Raw genomic sequence first — 21727 nt, 5'->3', positions numbered from 1 at the left:
ACTCATGCCGGGTCAAATATAAATTGTCCTCCCCTATTTCACCTCTGACTCCCCTTTGGGGCAACCCACACTTCCCTCCTGGCAACTCAACCCAACAATTTAAAAACTGGATAAAGGCGGGATTACGGGTGGTCTCGGACTTGGTGGTTAATCAAACTTGGGCTTCTATGTCTGAACTTCATCATAAATTTGAACCGTTTTGTCCGCTCTTTTTTGAGTACTTCCAGGTTCGACACTATGCCATGTCTTTGCCCCCCCCAGGAGGCTCTTCGGGCCCCGACCTCCTTCGAGTACATGTGTTTACATTCACCTCTCACTAAGGGGGTGATCTCCCAGATCTATAATTGGCTCATAGATTATACCTTCGATACTCCAGGCCGACATGAGCGGGAATGGGAAAATGACTTGGGTCCTCCTCCAGACGACTTATGCTGGGAGGAGGTCAGGGAGGGGATTGCCAAGAGCTCGATCTCTACATTAATTAAGGAAACTGCCTATAAAGTGTACTATAGGTGGTACTATACTCCTGATAAGTTGTCTCGAATGTTTCCTACGGCCACTCCGAGCTGCTGGCGGGAATGTGGCCAGAGAGGTACGATGCTACACATATGGTGGACCTGCCCTCGCATAGTTCCTTTCTGGAACATGGTTCTTACACTCATAAACTCTGTGTCAGAACAACAGATAAGTAAGGATCCCTGGTCATTCCTTCTCTCTCGCCCTATACCTGATGAGAGCGCGCCCTCTAACAAGCTTATCTCCCATTTTCTAGCAGCCGCTAAATCCCTAATAGCAAAGCACTGGAAAGACCCTAGGGCTCCCTCTATGCAGGAGTTACGGTCGTACATAGGACATGTCGCAAGCATGGAAAGTATAACATGCTACCTTCATGATAAATCATATAACTTTGATAAGGTGTGGGCCCCGTGGTACTTTCTAGAAAGCCGTAGCTGCCTTTCCAGTACGGCTCCTCCTCCTGCAGATGGAACATAACTCTTGGGCCGCCTCTGGACCCCCCAGGCTGGAATTGGTGCGCGGATGGTGAGTAATGTCTGTATGCTACCCCTCTCTCGGGCAGTCATTGTAACTGTGTGTCCTAGCTTTTTCTAGCAATGTTCCAAGTTTGCGTGCCTATCGGTTTATTAGTTATATTGTTGACAATATTTGTGCCTTTCTACCCCCCACCCTCCCTTCCCTTCTCTTTCCCCCACCGATATAAAAGTATAAAACTCAGAGGAAACACTTTGATTATTAAGATTTTTCTTGTCCAAAATGTTATCTGTACTGTTCCTGTTGTTTCCTCTACAAATAAAGAGTTTAAAAAAAAATAAAAAATGGTAACATTAAAGAAAAACAGAGGACACCATTTTTATATAATAATGTGCTAAAAACGCTGGCCGTTTCCTGTAACTCTTGTTCTCGTTAAGAGACAGAATAATTTAAAATCATCGAATTATTGGTATCACTGTAAATAATTTTTTGAAGCACACTCTATGCTGCTCCGTCCCTTTTGAGAGTGATCATGGCAGCTCTCAATCAGAATACACTAGCATTATCCCAACATTTAAAAAATAGTGGGCTGAAGCAGCGGGTTACTCCTTCATTTTGTTATTGCAGAATGCTCATTGTGATTCATAAAATTAAAAAATATGTATCTCTTCATCACAGCAGATTGTTATATTTAGGAAATCATAAGAGAGTTCATCTTCTCTTATGACTCACAATTTAAATTGTCTAGGGCTGAGCCCTGCATATAACCCCGATTGGTGCCACTTATCCTATCCTTAAAAGTTTATCCAAAATGAACATGTGCAACGAATTAAAAAAAGGAATTTTAGTCATGACAAAATACAAAGATTAAAGAGGGAGATTCATCTATGGCTAAAGTGATCTAGTACCAGTGGCATGTTTAATTCATTCAATGCCACACAGTAAGATGCTTTTCTAATATTTTCAACCTGTTTCTAAACCCTATGATAACTGGGCTCTTTTGAAAACCAACTCAAAGGATATTTCCACATAAATGTATTGGGCACGCGGCAAGCATGGTACGAGTCTGCTGGGGTGAAAGGACAGGCGCTCCCAGTGGAAGGCTGGACGATTTTAGCCCAGGGGGCAAGACTCGACTCAGCAGCCCATTAGCAACATTTTAAAGGATAAAAAATGCAGGTGACCCAGCATAGCCCACTATGGGACCAGCCCAGGGGAAGATGCCCCCTGCCCCCAGCCCAGCCTGCCCCTGGGTGCTCCAGAACTTAGACAGCAGATGGTGACTGGTTACCATACATACTCTTACATGGCAACCACTGGGCTGTTGGTGCCGTTACTAAGAAAGCCCAGCAAGAGGCAGCAGATTATAACAATGTTGATATAATACTGACTGACATAATAATAATGATATTTATAATAATACATTATATCAGAATCAGATTAAGATCCCATGGGGTTCTAAGCAAGATACTGGTCCCTGCCACAATGCCTTTCCCTCTGCACCTCTTCACCAAACTATTCTATATACTACTTTACTTTACTCTGATGATTCTTATGAGAATCTTGAGAGACAGCTGCTGTGATTGGCAGTTGAGCAGCAGCAAGTTGCTCATCTTCCAATCACAACACAGACTTGTTCAGGGCGCATGCATTGCACTCACGCACCTCTCTCATAGGCTCAATACTAAGGATGGCATCTGTCAAAGTACCAACACCAATGCTGGCATCTCTCATAGGGTCAACATCGATGCGGGCATCATTAGCAATGCAGTGGCCTTGGCCTTCTGCCCGTCACAACTGAAGTGTCGCTAGAGGTGGAGCAGTGTTGCTAGCTGCAACTGTTGTTGAACCTCGCACCCACTGTGCAAAGAAGCATAGCCAGTGAATGGTATTGGCAGCCAATCTAGTAGGAGAAAGGTTCATTCACACCCCTTAGTAAAAAAAAATATAAGGGTGCCCACCGGGATCTAGGCAGGAGCTTAGGGTGATCCAGCTCTGCAGTATATACTGCATGCTGAAATATAGAACAGATTACCTACAGGAGCGGGCTGGGGCAGGGGGCAGGGGGGCATCAGTCCCCCGGGCCGCTCAGTCTGACCCCATTTCTGGCCACCCTCCCCCCGTGGATGCACGTTTTTCTCTAATATTACCTGCGGCCGCATCACAAAACTAGCGATGCGGCCGCGACAGCGCACAGGCGGCGCATCACATGACAGGCGATGCGGCCGCGGCATCAATGTGCGCCCCCCGGGCTGAACTGTGCCAGCCTGCGCCTGATTACCTAGAGAGAACCTTCTGTGCTCTATGAAGGAATAAACAACTCGATTTCTTCAACCAAGCAGAGAGCATAGAAGGAGGCCGAATGACTGAATGAAAGCAGGTGGCCTCTGAGTGAACGTAGATCAGTAAGCATTTCTTTACATAAACATAGGCCAGAAGGCAATATGTAAACAATTATTTTAATAAAAACTGATAGGTTATCTTTAACATGTCTTAAAAGTATAGTGCTTTTATCCTACTTGACTCCAAGTGCTTTACAACAACAATTACATGAAATACATTATTTGTGATAAACGGCTTCAATTGTAGCTAAATGCCTAAGGGAATAAATGTGTTTAGAGGCTGCTTTTGAATACAAAGAGTCTATCTCATTGTGCATTGTAGTTCAGGCCTGGTTGTAGCTTGGAAAAAAAGGATGAGGTCCCAAAGAATTATATCGAACACCCAAAAACGTAAAATGTATTATTGTGTGTAGATAACACAGAGTTTTACTAGACTGAGGTGCTCCGGTCCTCTGATAAGTCGGGGGCCCCGAAGCCATCAATGGTCCAGCACTGTTCTGGCCTCATACTACTACCATTAGTGTGTTTCAAACAGGCATCAGTGTTATTAATGACCCTCCGCTGTGAACTTTCCATTTATATATACAGAGGTGGCGCATCACCTGTCTGAAACACAGAAGCGCGGCAATAGCATAGCTCAGAGTGGGGCTTTGTGGCTTTGGGGCCCGGAAGGGTCAGATGAAAGGCACATTTCACGTTAATACAAATTCAGGATTTTATATTAACTTTATTATATAAACTCCACCCAACGCCAAGATGGAAATTTACTAAGTATGGTGTTTGGTGCTTGGATGTGCGGTTTGTAAACTGTGTGACTTATTAAAAGCCAAACTGTACATGAGAGTGCATTATTTAAAACCACAAGGTCTAAAACCGCAGAGCTGATTTTTACACATGGTGGTTCAGTGGTAGAATTCTCGCCTGCCAAGCGGGAGGCCCAGGTTCGATTCCCGGCTAATGCAGCCATGTGTTTTTATGGCAGCACGGTGGCTAAGTGATTAGCACTTCTGCCTCACATCACTGGGGTCATGAGTTCAATTTCCGACCATGACCTTATCTGTGCGTAATTTGTATGTTCTCCCTGTGTTTGCGTGGGTTTCCTCCGTATGCTCCGGTTTTCTCCCACACTCCAAAAACATACTGGTAATTGGCTGCTATCAAAATTGACCCTACTCTCTCTGGGTCTGTGTGTGTGTGTGTGTGTGTGTGTGTGTGTGTGTGTGTGTGGTGTGTGTGTGTGTGTGTGTGTGTGTGTGTGTGTTAGAGAATTTAGACTGTAAGCTCCAATGGGGCAGGGACTGAAGTGAATGAGTTCTCTGTACAGCGCTGCGGAATCAGTGGCGCTATATAAATAAATGATAATGATGAAATGGTGATGATGATGGAAGGTATATAGCTGCCCCATGTATCAACACTGCATGGCAAACCGCTGCTTTTTAGGAAAAAGTCAAACAACGTGCTTCCATTTTTACATAAAATATTAAGCTGAGGGAAAATTTATTTTCCTAACACATTTTAAACTCCGCTCTCAAGACCGCAGCTTGATACATTTACCCCTAGAATTGATATGTTATTTCAAATGAAATGAAGCTACAGAATTTTGAGATCGGCAACCATCACCAAAGTCAAGATACATCAAAATATTCTTGCTGTGCATGTTGAGGTCTGGAGATTCCTGTTGATACATAGTTACATTTTAATTGCCTTTTAGACACTTTAAGGGGCGGCTGTAGAGTGTGTACTACGTAAGTCTGCCTAATAGATCTTGTGTGAACTCATTCTGCGCATGCCCTGATAGTGCGCTCATACAGCTTGGTGATTCTGATGCTCAGGCCAGGCTGCACGTGGAGAGGCGGGATGGGGCGTTCTAACGTAGACCTAGTACAGTAAGGAGGTGCGCAATTGTGAACAGAAAAACCGGTGTAATATGCCTACATGCCTAAGAAAGCCATATTATTTGCAGGTGGTCAGGGGGATAATGATAATAAGGGTCTCTTGCACTAGCAAACCTCCCGTCTGATTGTGACTGAGCCACTGACGGTGATTGTTGCTTTCTTTGTCGCTTGGGCATATGTTATGCTTTTGTATGCGTGTTTAAGCAAACCTTTTTTATTCTCGCACAAGACAGGGAGTTATTTCTGCTGTATAATGGAGTTTTATTAAAGTTTTATTGATGCCTAATAGCGAACTAGCTCGCATGATGCACATAAAACAGATGGATAAAAACATTGACGCAAAGTGTCTCCGACATGTGTGTCGTGTAAACCGTACTCATATACTACTTATACTAACCTCCATGGATCTTTAAATGTGTACAGTACAACATATATTATGGCACCCCCCCCCTCCCCCGTCACCCCCTCAAAAAGGGATGCTCCAATTTCGTCAGGCCATACCCCTGTCCAAGCTGCCCCATAAGATTTTCTAAAATGTCTATCTTCCACTGCACCACGGCAGTTGTGCACATCAATTACTGTCAATTTAACTCTGGTTTAGGCAAACTGTAAAGCATCACTTCTATAGTTCTGTATGTGACATAGGATGAACAGGGCCCTGCTAACATTTCTATTCTATTTGTATAGACAATAGCATAGCACCACTTCTCCTGTTCTGTAAATTGCATGCAATTATCAGTACGTGATGTTATTCTGTATGTACAATCAACTGTAGAGCAACACTTGTTTAATATGCTGAATGTAATTCTCAATAGGGACTATTTACTAAAAAACTACAGTGTGCATAACAACCAATTGTCAATTATCATCATTTATTTATATAACACCACTAATTCCACAGCGCTGTACAGAGAACTCACTCACATCAGTCCCTGCCCCAATAGATCTTACAGTTTAAATTCCCTAACACACAGACAAACACACACACACAGACTAAGTTCACTTTGATAACAGCCAATTAACCTACTAGTATGTTTTTGGAGTGTGGGGGGAAACCGGAGCACCCGGAGGAAACCCACGCAAATGCAGGGAAAACATAGAAACTCCACACAGATAAGACCATGGTCAGGAATCAAGCTCATGACCCCAGTGCTGTGAGACAGAAGTGCTAACCTATTAAGCCACCATGTTTAGTGGTTAGCACTTGCTGCCCAATTAACCTTGGTTTCATCAAAGTACAAGTAAAACAATTGAAGACAATTACTTATTAATTGCTATGCGGTACTACAGTATCTATCACTATTTTGTATAATACATACATCAGGTATGATAAAAAGTTAGTATTTAAAACTCTACTGTGATGTACACTGATGTCCATTCTGAGCGCATCCCGTGGGATATTCATACTGAAAATTCTTCTAACCAGCAACAAAGCATTCATGGAAATTGTATTCTGATGTTGGCAAGTGTGCATACCTCTCGTTTGACAAACCCAGCACTAAGCCCATAAGCTTTTATCATACGGAGAGTGTTGACAATAGAGTACGATAAACATTTCATCCCACAGTCAATTTTTAGAGCATCCCTTCAACTGCAGAAGTTTGGGGCTTACATATTGCCGGCAAAGTGAATGTGGACATTGCGTAACATTCTGAGCACTTGGACACACACAGTTTAAGAATCGACGCCAGCTCCAGATGCCTCCAACTATATTTTTCCTTGAACATTTTCACCCCATAAAAATAATTTTAATATGATTTTGCAGGCCTCCCAGTGGTGAGTGGTCCTTAAGGAACAGTTACAGATATCTGAAGACTAAATTAACAGAACCTTTCTGCAGTTTGCTCTGCATGACATATTATGGGCAGTGCGTGCTTTATTCTCAGTTACAGTTATGACTACACAAACACACTGTACAAATAACAAAGTTTAGACGCAAGCAAACATACTATGCACAGCAGGTGAGAAGGGTCACCTGACCAGACGCAAGCAACACAGCTTGCAGAACAAGCCCCTCCCTTATTATGTGCAGAACCGCCCACTTGTACATTTTATTCCTAGTGAGAATGTCAAGAACAGAAGAGCACAATGTGCAGAGTAAGCGACAAATTAGTGGACCATACCAATGTGGTATATAAAATTGATGTTGGTGTGGCAGAATTAATGTTTTACATTAGAGCACAACTGTTAAATGAAGATGCTGTTAAGGCAAATGTGATGTGTAGTGCACTGCACGTGGCATATATATTATGTAAATGGATACGGTGCTATCATTTTAATTTATTATTTTATATGTATATAAGTATAGGCAAATGCCTGATTAATTCAGATAAATATAACCCATGACCCCTGCTTTGCTGCCAATTATTGTTGCTTTTTTGTTGCTGGGTGGGAGCATTAGTTTGTGAGAGAGGGGCTCTATTCTGTGGGGGTCCTGGGTCTAGCTGAGACCCAACTATAATCCAGCTCTGATCTATCTGACCTTGGAGATCAGCGGTCATGGTTGACATTGCTCTTGACGGTTGTGTGCTCCACCAACGTTATATAATACGAAAGCATGGGTACATAGAAGGACATGTTGAGATAGGACATGACAGAAGACTTGGCTATGAGTCAGAACCCTTTCTCCATGTACATAATGGCAGAGAAAGGATAGGGTGGCGGTTGTGCTGTGAACCAGCATGCTGAGAAGAAGACGTTTCAAATACTCTCTGCACTCTGCTTCACATGTCAAGTGCCTGTGGTTGCCATGGTAATCGAATGACACTTAGCAAACTGTAAATCATTAATAGCAGCTTTAAGAAAATGGTAAGGAAAAAAAGAACACCATTGTGTGTCTTCCAACAATAAACCAGATTGATTTAGGTTAAACAAAGAAAAACACATCTTTTTTGATTGGGCTGCAGCTTTATCTGTAACAAAATTAAATTCTCAGACTCCTAAACGGCTGAAAGGGTCAGGATGATGGAAGCTACCCATACATTTACATCATATCAGCAGGGCCGCCGAGAGGGGGGGGGAGCGGGTACTAATTACCCGGGCCCGGCATGTCAGGGGGCCCGGCCCGGGCCCTTGCGCTGCTGATTTTTTTTAATTTTTTAATTTTTTTTTTTAAAACGTTTTTTTTCCTTTCCTTTTTTTTTTGTTTTTTTTTTAGGCGGGGGGGGGGGGGGGGGGGGGCTCGGTCGTTGGTGGGGGGAGCAGGCTAGTTTAAAAAAAAAAAAAAACATACTCACCTGATCGCGGAGCCGGCATCCCTCCTCTCTGCTGCTCTGTGCTCTATTCAGACTGTCTGAATGCTGGGTGTGATGTCATCATGTCATGCCCAGCATTCAGTCAGTCTGGAGCACAGAGCAGCAGAGAAGACCAAGAGAGGAGAAAAGGTAAGTGAAGGGAGGAAAACGAGGGGGGCACAGAGGGGTTAAAAAACGGGGGGGGGGGGGGGCAGCATGACAGAGGGGTTAAAAAATGAGGGGGAGCACAAAGGGGTTAAAAAACGGGGGGGCAGCATGACAGAGGGGTTAAAAAATGAGGGGGCACAAAGGGGTTAAAAAACGGGGGGGCAGCATGACAGAGGGGTTAAAAAATAAGGGGGGGCACAGAGGGGTTAAAAAACGGGGAAGCAGCATGTCAGAGGAGTTAAAAACGGGGAAGCAGCATGTCAGAGGGGTTAAAAAATTAGGGGGAGCACAGAGGGGTTAAAAAACGGGAAAGCAGCATGTCAAAGGGGTTAAAAACGGGGAAGCAGCATGTCAGAGGGGTTAAAAAATGAGGGGGAGCACAGAGGGGTTAAAAAATGGGAAAGCAGCATGTCAGAGGGGTTAAAAAATGAGTGGGGGCACAGAGGGGTTAAAAAATGGGAAAGCAGCATGTCAGAGGGGTTAAAAAATGAGAGGGGCACAGATGGGTTAAAAAATGGGAAAGCAGCATGTCAGAGGGGTTAAAAAATGAGTGGGGGCACAGAGGGGTTAAAAAATGGGAAAGCAGCATGTCAGAGGGGTTAAAAATTGAGGGGGGAGCACAGAGGGGTTAAAAAACGGGAAAGCAGCATGTCAGAGGGGTTAAAAAATGAGAGGGGCACAGATGGGTTAAAAAATGGGAAAGCAGCATGTCAGAGGGGTTAAAAATTGAGGGGGGAGCACAGAGGGGTTAAAAAATGGGAAAGCAGCATGACAGAGGGGGTGAAAAAATGAGAGGGGCACAGATGGGTTAAAAAATGGGGCAGTATGGCACAGTGGGGTTAATAAACAGGGGTCAGCATGGCACAGTGGGGTTAAAAAATGGTGGGCAGCATGACACAGTGGGGTTACAAAGGGGGGGGGGAGGCATGGCACAGTGGGATTGAAAAAGGGGGGGAGCAGCATAGTATAGTCTGATGAAGGGGAGCCAGATGAAGGGGGCAAAAACAGCATGGAGGGCACAGTGTGATCATAAGGCATGGCGATGATGAAGGGGCACATTATTGTAATATTGGAGCTGGAGGAAGGCCTAATTATTAATCGTGGGTGCTATTGATTTAACGCTGGGGCTGGCTGTAATTTTCTAAATGTAGCCATTTTTTTTTCAAAATAGGTCCTTCAACATTTCTGGATCCGGACAAGCCACAACTAAAGAAAGCAGCAGCCACAGGTGGAGAAAGTGAGAAGAACAGGTAGGAGAGAGCAGCACAGTGTGTGAAATGTTGTGATTCTAGTAGGGACAATACCAATTTTCGGTGAATGTTGTGTCCAATGTAAGGTGTAGGCCAAGACTGAACTGTTTGTGTACACACTGCATTGTTTGTATACTACCCTGTGGTGGTAGATGTCCTGAAAGTCAGGAGTGCTTAAACATATGTGACGCTCCGGCGAATTGAGAGCCTAGTGGTTTTTATGTTAGCCACGCCCCAATGGCACGTTTGCCACGCCCCCAAATGCATGACCGCACCTCCCAAAATTTTTGCACTGCCGTTTGGCTAGCCACGCCCCTGAATATATGACCATATACCCAATCTTTTTTGCGCCGCCGTAAGGCGGCGCAAAAAAATTTTGGGGCTTACTTCACTATGAGGGGGGCCCCATGAATTTGTTGTACCCGGGCCCTGAATTCTTCTTGGCAGCCCTGCATATCAGACAGCCAGATGGAAAGGTTAAGACCAAGCTGACACAAAATATCTGTGTGTATGAGCCCAAAACATCCCAGTATCCTGATCAACATCTGTTAAAGTTGGCCAATGACCATTATTTACTACTGTGGATACTCATTGGCCACACAAACTGGGCTCATAAGATACATTTGTTCAGCCCTAGTGATGAATGACCATACCGCCCAAATGTTCCAATATAGGAAGGACAGTCGCAATTTACGGGGTTGTCTCACTGTGCAAGCGCATCAAGTATATCTTCCTAATTCCAAGGGGCCAATACAATTCTACAATAATGTCTGGCTGGGCTCATTACCGGGTATTACTGTACATCGCAGGATTTCCTGCACACCTCTGTGTGTGGAGTGTGAGAAAAAACCTGTGATGTTAAATGTCCAAGAAGTGCCCCCATGACTGTTCCAGAGACACCCTGCTGCACATCTTACCCCAAGAGTTGGGAGGTGCGCTGCTGCTATCAACTGCCCCTCTAATGCAGTGCATACTAATGTCAGGTGTGTACTGCAATGAAGCACTCTAGCCCCCAATGTAAGGGGGCTAGAGTCGGACCAGAGCTTCAGGTAGGGTGACCAAGTTCAACATTTCTGTCCAAACTTTCTCCAATTTGGTTGGGCCTGATCATTAAGGAAAGTATTACGGAAAGTAAAGCAAAAAAAAAATCACTGAGCCCATACTCAGTTCTGCTATGGAGTCTGTCGATACTTCGTTCGCTCCCTAATCATCACATCTAAGGGTCTGATTAATTAAGGAATGTAAGGCAAAAAACATAGTACATTTTCTCCTGGACTAAACCAAGCTACAATACAAGGGGTGCATATGATTTTATTATTTTGCACATAAGTTAAATACTGATTGTTTTTTTATGTAGCACACAAATACTTAGTAGCTCTATTTTTGCACTGAAATTTAAAGAACTAGAACATGCCCTACCCCAACTATAAATCAGTCCCTACATTTTAAATTCAGCTCCCACTCCAATGCAACATGGTTTTGTCAAGGTGCAAAGTTGGTCGTTTTTTTTTTTTTTGCTTTACTTTCCTTAATGAATCAGACCCATTGTGTCCAATTTGCAATCAGATTCGGTTGCTCAGGCCAGGCCATCGGATGTAGCTGTGTATGGGCATCTTAAGAGACAAATCAATCCACCCTACCATCTTAGCTAAACTTTATTAATTTAATATACCGGTAGTTTTTATATTCCCTACTAAAACAATGACAAGCTATTGTTTTATGGCTATTATTTGACAGTATTATAGTGGTATAAATTTCTCATGTAGCACAATACAGAGAAGTAGGAAAGTTTACGTTGAGTGTTAGAGATTCTGTAAACCCAGCAAAGGACTATTATGGGGTATGGCTGCTGAGCTGTGGTCTCCTGAGCCTGCTGATGTAGGTGTCCACACTGGAGCCTGACTAATGGTGTGAAAAGTAAGTACTAGTAAAAGATAAGTTTAAGTAAAGGGTTTCTAAATGGGAATGAATGTGTTAGAAGGAGACAGATCCTTTAACAAAGGAAGTACTTCTGGTATCTTTACAAACCGCATCAAGAAACAATTTAACAAAACTAAACACAATAGACAAATTAATAAAAAAAATATGATTCAATTCACATTAGCCATGTTAAAAAGTCTTAATGATTTCATTAATAACGTGTTGTAAATAACACATTCACTAGAGCTCATAACAACCAATCATATATTAACCTTCATCGTTCCAGCACGCGCTAGATTGATCAATGTAGACATTTGATTGGTTGATGAGGGTTACAGCATCTTTGGGCTAGTTTAACCATGTTAATAAATCAGCTTCCCATTAGTAAAATTATGTCTTACCACATCATCTCGGTCTTCCCATTCAACTTCTGATAAATCCACACTGCTATAATTTGGTTTCCTGCGTTTTTTCCCTTCTTCATACTGGAAATTCATTAAAAAAAAACAACTTGGTGACAATTTGAAAATTGGCAAACAAATTAGATATAATACAATGACAGAATTTATCTGAGGTGGTGGGGACATTTTAACTTGCTGAGTGCAAACCATTTTCTCCTGTAATCCTCCATTACGGTGGCCCCCTGCTGTGTCCGTCAATACTCCTACAATATACACAACCTACTGTATATAAAAACAACATGTTTATCTCATGGGAAACCTTATCTAAAAGACTTTCATCTTTCTTAATTTTACTGTAAGGTTGTATAAATCATGTTATAGTGAGACAAGGATCCAGAGTAATTACAGAGTTACATAGTAAGTTTAATAAAGACAAAAGTTTAACCTTTTATAAATTATATTTCTGTTTAGGAAGTCAAAAAAACTCCCAGTACATCGGTTACCAATTTATTATCAAGGGGGAAAATAAATTCCTACCTCACCCTACACATAGTGGATACATTTCCTGGATAAATCACCCCTAAAATGTCCTTTACTAACTATAGGTAAAGATATAATTTCTTGTAAGAGATGTATTCAATTTATTTTATAAATGATGTAAGTGTATTTGCCATCACCCCCAAAGTGGTAAGAAATGCCATAACTTAACGTCCCCTACTTACAGTAAAGAACGCTTTCCATTTTAATTATCGATAACATTTGTCAGATTAAAATAAGTATAATTATTGTAGGTTTGTGCATTTCACCTGCACCTACCTTTGGAAGTTTTAAATGTTAAATGTTTTTGCAATGGAACGTTGAGTGACAACATACATTGCATGATGCTATGCTCCTCATTACCTATTAGTCATTTCATTTAAGCTATGCTGCAGTTTCCTGATTCAAGTACTTTTCCAGATTCTTTAAAATACCATATTGCTCCGATCCTAAGACAGCATTTTTCCTGTATAAACATCTCTAAAACCGGGGTGTGTCTTAGAATCTCGGGTGCATCTTAGAATCTCGGGTGCGTCTTAGAATCTCGGGTGCGTCTTAGAATCTCGGGTGCATCATATAATAGCAGGCAAAAGTTTGTCTGTTGTCGTTTCACCCCGCCTCTGCATACAGTGGCGCTCTTTGTAAATGTGGAGCCACCGATATTTCATTATAGTGGAGCTGTATTTCATTCATTTTGATCCCTTACTGCAATCAAAATGTTGTCAAAAAGATTGCACTACGAAACCACATTGAAACAAAAAGGTATTGTGCATGCAGAAGAACATTGAAATAGAGCTGCAAGTCGACATTTTGACATTAGTGATGTAAATGTTCGTCATTGGAGAAATGATCGCAATTCCATATAATTAAAGCTTTGTTTCTGTTGGTAGTACTGTAAATAGTGTGTGCCTTACAATCGATGGCATCTTAGAATCAATGAAATAAGGTATATATAATACGAATATTACATTTAGACTCTACCTAATAATATATAATCTATAACAGCCTAGCTAATTATCAGCATCTTACCGTGTCTACTTGATAATATGATTCCTACTACAATCTACCTAATAGATGCAATCTATCACAGTTTGCTTAATAATATGCAATCTACAACAGTCTAGTTCGGCGGTTCCCAAACTGTGCGCCGCGGCTCCCAGGGGTGCCGCGGCGCTGTCACTGGGGTGCCGCCGGCCAGCCATAAAAAAAAAAAAGAACACAGAAACTTACCAATCCGTCGGGTGCCGGGACCCAGCAGCCTCCTCTCTCCCGCAGCTGTCACTGAATATCGACGTCAGTAACAAGCAGTGGGAGAGAGGAGGCTGCTGGGTCCCAGCGCCGCGTGGATTGGTAAGTTTCTGTGTCCTTTTTTTTTTTATGGCTGGCGCCTGGCGCGGGGCAGAGTGAGAGGGACAGAGAGCAGAGGAGGGGGACAGAGAGTAGAGGATGGGGACAGAGAACAGAGGAGGGGGACAGAGAGCAGAGGATGATGACAGCGAGCAGAGGATGGTGACAGCGGAGCAGAGGATAATGACAGCGGAGCTGAGGATGGTGACAGCGGAGCAGAGGATAATGACAGCGGAGCAGAGGATGGTGACAGCGGAGCAGAGGAGGGGGACAGAGAGCAGAGGATGATGACAGCGGAGCAGAGGAGGGGGGCAGAGAGCAGAGGATGATGACATCGAGCAGAGGATGGTGACAGCGGAGCAGAGAATGGTGACAGCGTAGCAGAGGAGGGGGACAGAGAGCAGAGGAGGGGGACAGAGAAGCAGAGGTGGGGGACTGAGGGCAGAGGAGGGGGACAGAGAGCAGAGGATGGTGACAGCGGAGCAGAGGAGGGGGACAGAGAGCAGAGGATGGTGACAGCGGAGCAGAGGATGGGGACAGAGAGCAGAGGATGGGGACAGAGAGCAGAGGAGGGGGGACAGAGAGCAGAAGAGGGGGACAGAGAGCAGAAGAGGGGGACAGAGAGCAGAAGAGGGGGACAGAGAGCAGAGGAGGGGGACAGAGGGCAGAGGATGGTGACAGCGGAGCAGAGGATGGGGACAGCGAGCAGAGGATGGGAACAGCGAGCAGAGGATGGGGACAGAGAGCAGAGGATGGGGACAGAGGGCAGAGGAGGGGGACAGAGAGCAGAGGATGGTGACAGCGGAGCAGAGGATGGGGACAGCGAGCAGAGGATGGGGACAGAGAGCAGAGGATGGGGACAGAGGGCAGAGGAGGGGGACAGAGAGCAGAGGATGGTGACAGCAGAGCAGAGGAGGGGGACAGAGAGCAGAGGATGGTGAAAGCGGAGCAGAGGATGATGACAGCGAGCAGAGGATGGTGACAGCGGAGCAGAGGAGGGGGACAGAGAGCAGAGGATGGTGACAGCGGAGCAGAGGATGGTGACAGCGGAGCAGAGGAGGGGGACAGAGGGCAGAGGAGGGGGACAGAGAGCAGAGGATGGTGACAGCGGAGCAGAGGATGGTGACAGCGGAGCAGAGGAGGGGGACAGGGCAGAGGAGGGGGACAGAGAGCAGAGGATGGTGACAGCGGAGCAGAGGAGGGGGACAGAGAGCAGAGGATGGTGACAGCGGAGCAGAGGATGATGACAGCGAGCAGAGGATGGTGACAGCGGAGCAGAGGAGGGGGATAGAGAGCAAAGGATGGTGACAGCAGAGCAGAGGATGGTGACAGCGGAGCAGAGGAGGGGGACAGAGAACAGAGGATGGTGACAGTGGAGCAGAGGATGGTGACAGTGGAGCAGAGGAGGGGGACAGAGAGCAGAGGATGGTGACAGCGGAGCAGAGGAGGGGGACAGAGGGCAGAGAAGGGGACAGAGAGCAGAGGATGGTGACAGCGGAGCAGAGGAGGGGGACAGAGGGCAGAGGATGGGGACAGAGAGCAGAGGAGGGGGGACAGAGTGACAGAGCAGAGGAGGTGGGACAGCGTGACAGAGGGCAGAGGGGGCAGTGTGTCTGGATGCAGAGGGGACAGAGTGCCAGAGGGCAGAGTGTCTGGATGCAGAGGGGGCATTTTTGCATACAACTAAATAAGTTTTTCTGTCCTGACCTAAATACTTATTACAATTTTTTGACCCAACTACTGTTAAAACAGGACTGCTCAATAATTATTTTGGAGGGGTGCCTTGAAAAAATTTGGAGACTCTAAGGGTGCCGCGAACTGCAAAAGTTTGGGAACCACTGGTCTAGTTACTAATATGCATAATACGCATTCTAATTCAGAATACTTATTAATAAACATACTACCGCTATCTACCTAATAATATGCATCGTACTGCGATCTACCTAATAATATGCATCCTACAATAGCCTACCTAATAATGTGCACCCTACTGCAGTCTATGTGCTATTAACAGCGCCGGTGCTAGGGTTCACGGCGCCCTAGGCAAAATTTCGCGCCCCCCCCCAGCCACTGAAAAACAGCAGTGTCCACCTACATGATAAAGAAGGACTCCAACGTGTGAGTAGTGCACATGTATGCACACATGTTCCTATAGACTATCACAGTAGAACATGAATGGCCCTGGAATATGACTACATGTTACAGTGCAATGTTACCTTTCCTCCGCAGCAAGAGAGCGGCCACAGTGCTGTCCACCTCGCCGAACATAGTGCACACAACACGGCGCACCCCCTGCATGTTGCCTATATAGACATGTACTGCACTTGAGGAATGTCACGCTGGCTTCTGCAGGGTCTGGGCGGTGCATACTAACAAAGTGCCGGACAGAAACCGATCACCGACTGACAGTTCCCAGGGCTCATTTCTACAATAATCATGGTCATAGTGATACCAACAGCTGCCACTAGATGGCAATGTAGCGTCAAATGAATACTACTCAGAAAATCACCATTGTTACCTATGTCCTAACGCCTACACTGAGATTTCATGCCGCCATCCAGTCAGCGCCGATGCGCCGCGGACACTGAAAAACAGCCGCCGCTGCAACCCTCTCCTGAGCCACTGACTAGATATTAGAAAATCTAGTCAGCGGCTCCCTGCAGGTCCCGGCGCCCTAGGCAACTGCCTAAGGTTGCCTAATGGGAGTGCCGGGCCTGGCTATTAAGCATCCTACTGCAAACTACCTATAATAAGCCTCATAAGCTGGACACACATCTATGCAATTATCGTGCAGATCACACAATTCACTCCCATTTGTTCAGATATTGCAAGAGTGTATATGCTCTCATGATCATGTTTTATCATACCAAAACACATTGCATCTGTTAATTTGGTTTTATCAACTTCCTAAAAATCACGATCAACGATGGAATGATGTTGGGCAAATGTGGAAGTGTGTACGCAGTCACGATCAGCAGTGTAGGCAGATATCTGTAGAGTGTGTACAGAGTCATAATCTTTTCAGCTGATTGTTACGAGAAATGAAGAGCACAGATCTGAAGGTAAATTGTGTAGGTGTGTACTCATTAATGGGCATGTTCATCGGGACATTGAATCGTTGGTGAAATCATTACAGAAATTGCATTTGAAGTAAGATTGCATAGGTGATGTGACAGGATGGACCTTCTGTGCCACCCTGTCTGTGTTGCTGGGGATTGGCTGGGCTTGATTTTCAACCATCCCCTTTCTTTATCCCAATCGCTCCTCTCTAAGAGTAGTAGGATGGACCTTCTGCCATCACTAGGCTCCTTCAACAGCACCTAGAACTGCTTCCTTTTTGGTAACTGTTGCTGCAGGTGTACCCGCTTGCTGGGCACCTGTGCTGGTACACCTGACCTCTTCTTTTAGATCAGGGTTGCTGTGGATAGTTCCCCCTGGCATCCTGCCACAGTCTAGTACTAAAATGCATCCTACCACAGTCTACCTCTTAATATACATCATACTATAGTTTACCTACTAATATACATCTTACCACAGTCTACCTACTAATATATATCCTACTACAGTCTACCTACTAATATATATCCTACCACAGTCTACCTACTAATATACACCATACCTCAGTCTACCTACTAATATACATCCTACCATAGTCTACCTACTAATATACATCTTACCACAGTCTACCTACTAATATACATCCTTCCACAGTCTACCTAATAATATACATCCTACCATAGTCTACCTACTAATATACACCCTACCATAGTCTACCTACTAATATACATCTTACCACAGTCTACCTACTAATATATACCCTACCATAGTCTACCTACTATTATATATCCTACCACAGTCTACCTACTAATATACACCCTACCTCAGTCTACCTACTAATATAAATCCTACCAGAGTCATATGCCTAATACTTTACCTGTTGGTCAGCATGCATTCTACAATAGTCTCCATAAAAATATGTTTTTACAGTGATCTACTTAATAGCATACACCTGTCTAGCGAATAGCTTGCAATTTCAGTGATTTACCTAGAGAAAAAGGGTCTATGAGCTATTATTATTGTGTCCAGATGAGGTACAGAGATGTTAGAGTCTGACTGTCATAGTTAGTATGGAGATCTGACTGCGCTGTAATCGACGAATCCCTTAGCTGCTGACATTTGCTGGTACTATCTATCAATAGACCCTCTGAAACCACATTATAACCAAAACCAGAAACATTTGTAAACATGGAAGTCGTGGCTTTCTTGGATGTAATACTGACACTGGAATTCCATACATTGTCGCCACAGAACATCATGATTTCATCATGTTCACTGAACAAAACTTCAAATAAGCTGCCACTTAAAAGAAGAGCATTTTAGATAATACATGATTTTCCTAATAAATTCAGATTTCAATGTAACTATTATGCCCAATGATATTCCGCATAATCTAAATAAAAGGAATTGCCTGCAAGTACTTTTTGGTAAGTGAACACAATATTTGTGAAATTCTGTCTTCTGCTGACACCAGGTGAAATGATTCCTTCCTTACTAAAACACTAGGGACTATGGGTGGGCCAGAGGTGAGGGGGGCACAGCTCTGTCAGGGTGCCCCCACCACCAAGGCCTCCGCTCCTCCTGAGCCCCACCCCCTGCTACAGTCTCTACTGATCATGTGCAGGGCTGTGCAAGCTCAGGAGAGGTCCCGCTCAGCACTTGAGAGAAGAGGGGGCAGAGAGGCGAGAGTGGTATCGCTGAGCCTCTACCTAATTTTGCTATGGAGTCCGCCGATACACTGTTCGCCCCCTGATCATCACATCTATGGGCCTGATTCACTAAAGAAAGTGAGGCAAAACAAGTAGTACATTTTCTCCTGGACAAACCATGTTGTAATACAGGGGGGAGCAAATTAGTTTATTAATTTGCACATAATTTGAATACTGGCTGTTTTTTCCTGTAGCACACAAATACTTCATAGCTTAATTTTTACACTGAAATTTAAGTTTGATTTAGGACATGTCCTACCCCAGCTTTAAATCTGTCCCTTTATTTAAATTGACCTCCCCTTCCAATGCAACAAGGTTTTGCCAAGGTGCAAAGTTACTCTTTTTTTATGCTTTACTTTCCTTAATGACTCAGGCCCTAAGTGTTTTGATCTCATTGATTACTATTTATTCCATCTTGAAACACAAAATGAGTCATGTGACAAAAGCAGGGGCGAATCTAGACTTTATGTTTAGGGGGTGGGGATTTTGCATAATCACGCCCCTCCTTTGCTCTGATTGGCTGGCCTGCGTTAACCGCGCCTTCTGCCCGCGATTGGCCCCTCCCCTCCCGTTGTGGTCGCCGACTGGGACCACTCTGATTGGCTGGCCCACATTTAGCCCCGCCCCCCCGCTCGCGCTTAGCCCCGCCCCTCCTGTTTTAATCGGCGGCTGGGACCTAGCTTTTTGCTGCTAGGGGGGGTGAATGCCCCGATCGCCCCCCCCCCCCCCCCCCCCACCCCCCCCCCCCCCCCCCCCCCTGGATCCACCACTGGACAAAAGTGGCAGGATACTGAACAATGCGCACTCAGACGGATCAGGCAAGGGCAATACTTATTACTTCATTTTGGCAAAATACAATTAATAACTAATGGAGATGTGCTGCACATTCACTGTCGATCAATCCAAATTACAAATATTAGTTTTACATGTTATTCATTATTGCCAAATCTTGTGAGTACAAAAAATGACTATCCAATCAATATAAAATGTCGGGTCACAAATACTTAAACTCTGAAACAAGCTGAGAAACAGAGTATACTTTCTGAATCGATAGTAGTATTTTGGAATGGGAGTTGTAGAGCACTTTGCATTTTAGAGGTACTGAACATATGCCACATATTTTATTAATAGTCTACATTTTTATGGTTTTTATAATGTGATCTAATTTATTGGTGTTGCTGTAGCTCTGCGGCAATGAGTGTGATGGTGGAGTTGCACAAGAATGTGGCCTGGGGGAGTCAAAAAATAAAATGTTAAATTAAATCAATTTTCATATTGTGCAATGTATACATTCTGTTTTACAGGAGGGCTGAATGCAGAACTAGTTTGATCAGATTTTATGCCTTGAAAACATGTTTTATAAGTTTTTAAGATGTTAATTCCGTAAGAATGGCTGCTTATCCTTCCAAGAAATTAGACTGTCAGCTGGAATGAAGTAATCCCACACCATCTACGTTTAGAGAATATGGCCAAGACTCAAGCAGAACACATAATTCCCAGTTTTGGATTGACACATATCAACAAGAAATTGTCAGGGAACATTAGTTTGCAGAATTAATTTTCTATGTGAATTTTGGCCAATGCTTTTACCTGGGAATTGTTAGGACCTAATCCTAAAATTGCAAATTTTATTTTTTGTTAGCACATCTGAAGGCTGCATAGCATAGGGGTAAAACATCAAGATGATAGAGCTCTTTTGCGAGACAGGAAAATTGTGATGTAAGAAGACAGTCGTCTGATATTAAGCATAGCGCAATATACGTACAAGGTGCTCTGTTTCTCTGAGCTTTCGCCAGAGTATAGACACTATAGCAAAACTCTGTTTTTACACTTACCTAGTGTGCTAGATACTACGTAAAACCATACTGTTTCATATTACCTCTTTAAAGATGACCTCTCAGAAGGAAGGCATTGGATTTTTAAATAATTGGAAACTAATGGGTCAATGCAAAGAAATAAACCTTCTCTCTTTCTCAGAAGAGGGTTCAACTAGAATGCTTTGCATCTCTATCCATCACAGACCCCCATACTGTCCTCTAAACATGCCTTACTTTCCGAAACACGTAAGTGGGGGTCTGAGAGTAAGTGTTAAGACAGCAGGGACAAATGCAAGGATTTGTAGAGGGGGGTTTTCACACCATGCCACCAGTGGGCGTGACCAGCATGGATGTCGGCGTAGCTATAATTTTAGACAGTGTTTGGCTGCTCTCCAACTCTTCCTATCCCCATAATATACATGGGCAATGCTGCGTGCACTACTGTTAAGTGCACATAACTCTCCCTTTTCAAGCAGAGCTGTGTGAAGAAGGAGCAGGGTCCAGCCACCTCAATTATACAGTGCCCCGGCTTGGAGGGGGGTTTCCAGGCACTATGAAATCCCCCCTCGGTTTGCCTATGGACAGAACGCTGCCCAGTTGTGCTATTAACATACTAGTCAGGCTGATTAGCATGCTAGATACTCAGAGTTTTTTTTTCCCTTTTTTTCCCCCATTGTCATTAAATGCTGTACATTGTGCAGCAATACATAATCTGCTACTTTAATAAATAAGAATGCTGAATTCACTGTAGAATGTAAACTTCTCATATTCCTTGAATTGTATTGTTATTTATTAGGGTAATAGATTTATGGCAATCATATGCATGAGGTGGACTGAAAAATACTCATATGACAATATTGTTCTAGTTTTCTGTTCCCCTCTTTGTGTGCAAAGACCACCATAGTCGTCCTAGTATTTTTTAGATTTCAATTTATAAACCATGGACCCCAATAAGCTCCATGTTATCCCCTATGTTCCTAACCAGAGCAGATTGATCGGAAAACCATATTTTATGAACTTATTGTTAAAAAAAGGCAAATTCTTGACATTTTCTCTTAGGA

General features: G+C 43.9%; 1 protein-coding gene across 2 annotated transcripts in view; it reads right to left on the bottom strand.

Moving 5' to 3' along the window:
* CACNA2D3 (calcium voltage-gated channel auxiliary subunit alpha2delta 3) overlaps window positions 1-21727 on the bottom strand; it is a 790245-nt gene that overhangs the window by 177003 nt on the left and 591515 nt on the right. For both annotated transcript variants that reach the window (XM_075183245.1, XM_075183246.1), the window contains one exon: window positions 12200-12283. In XM_075183245.1, the coding sequence (XP_075039346.1) occupies window positions 12200-12283 (84 nt within the window). The remainder of the gene's footprint in view (window positions 1-12199; window positions 12284-21727) is intronic.

Source organism: Mixophyes fleayi, chromosome 8 (genome assembly GCF_038048845.1).
Source record: "Mixophyes fleayi isolate aMixFle1 chromosome 8, aMixFle1.hap1, whole genome shotgun sequence".
Lineage (NCBI taxonomy): Eukaryota > Metazoa > Chordata > Amphibia > Anura > Limnodynastidae > Mixophyes > Mixophyes fleayi.
This window is presented reverse-complemented; position numbering and strand designations above follow the sequence as displayed.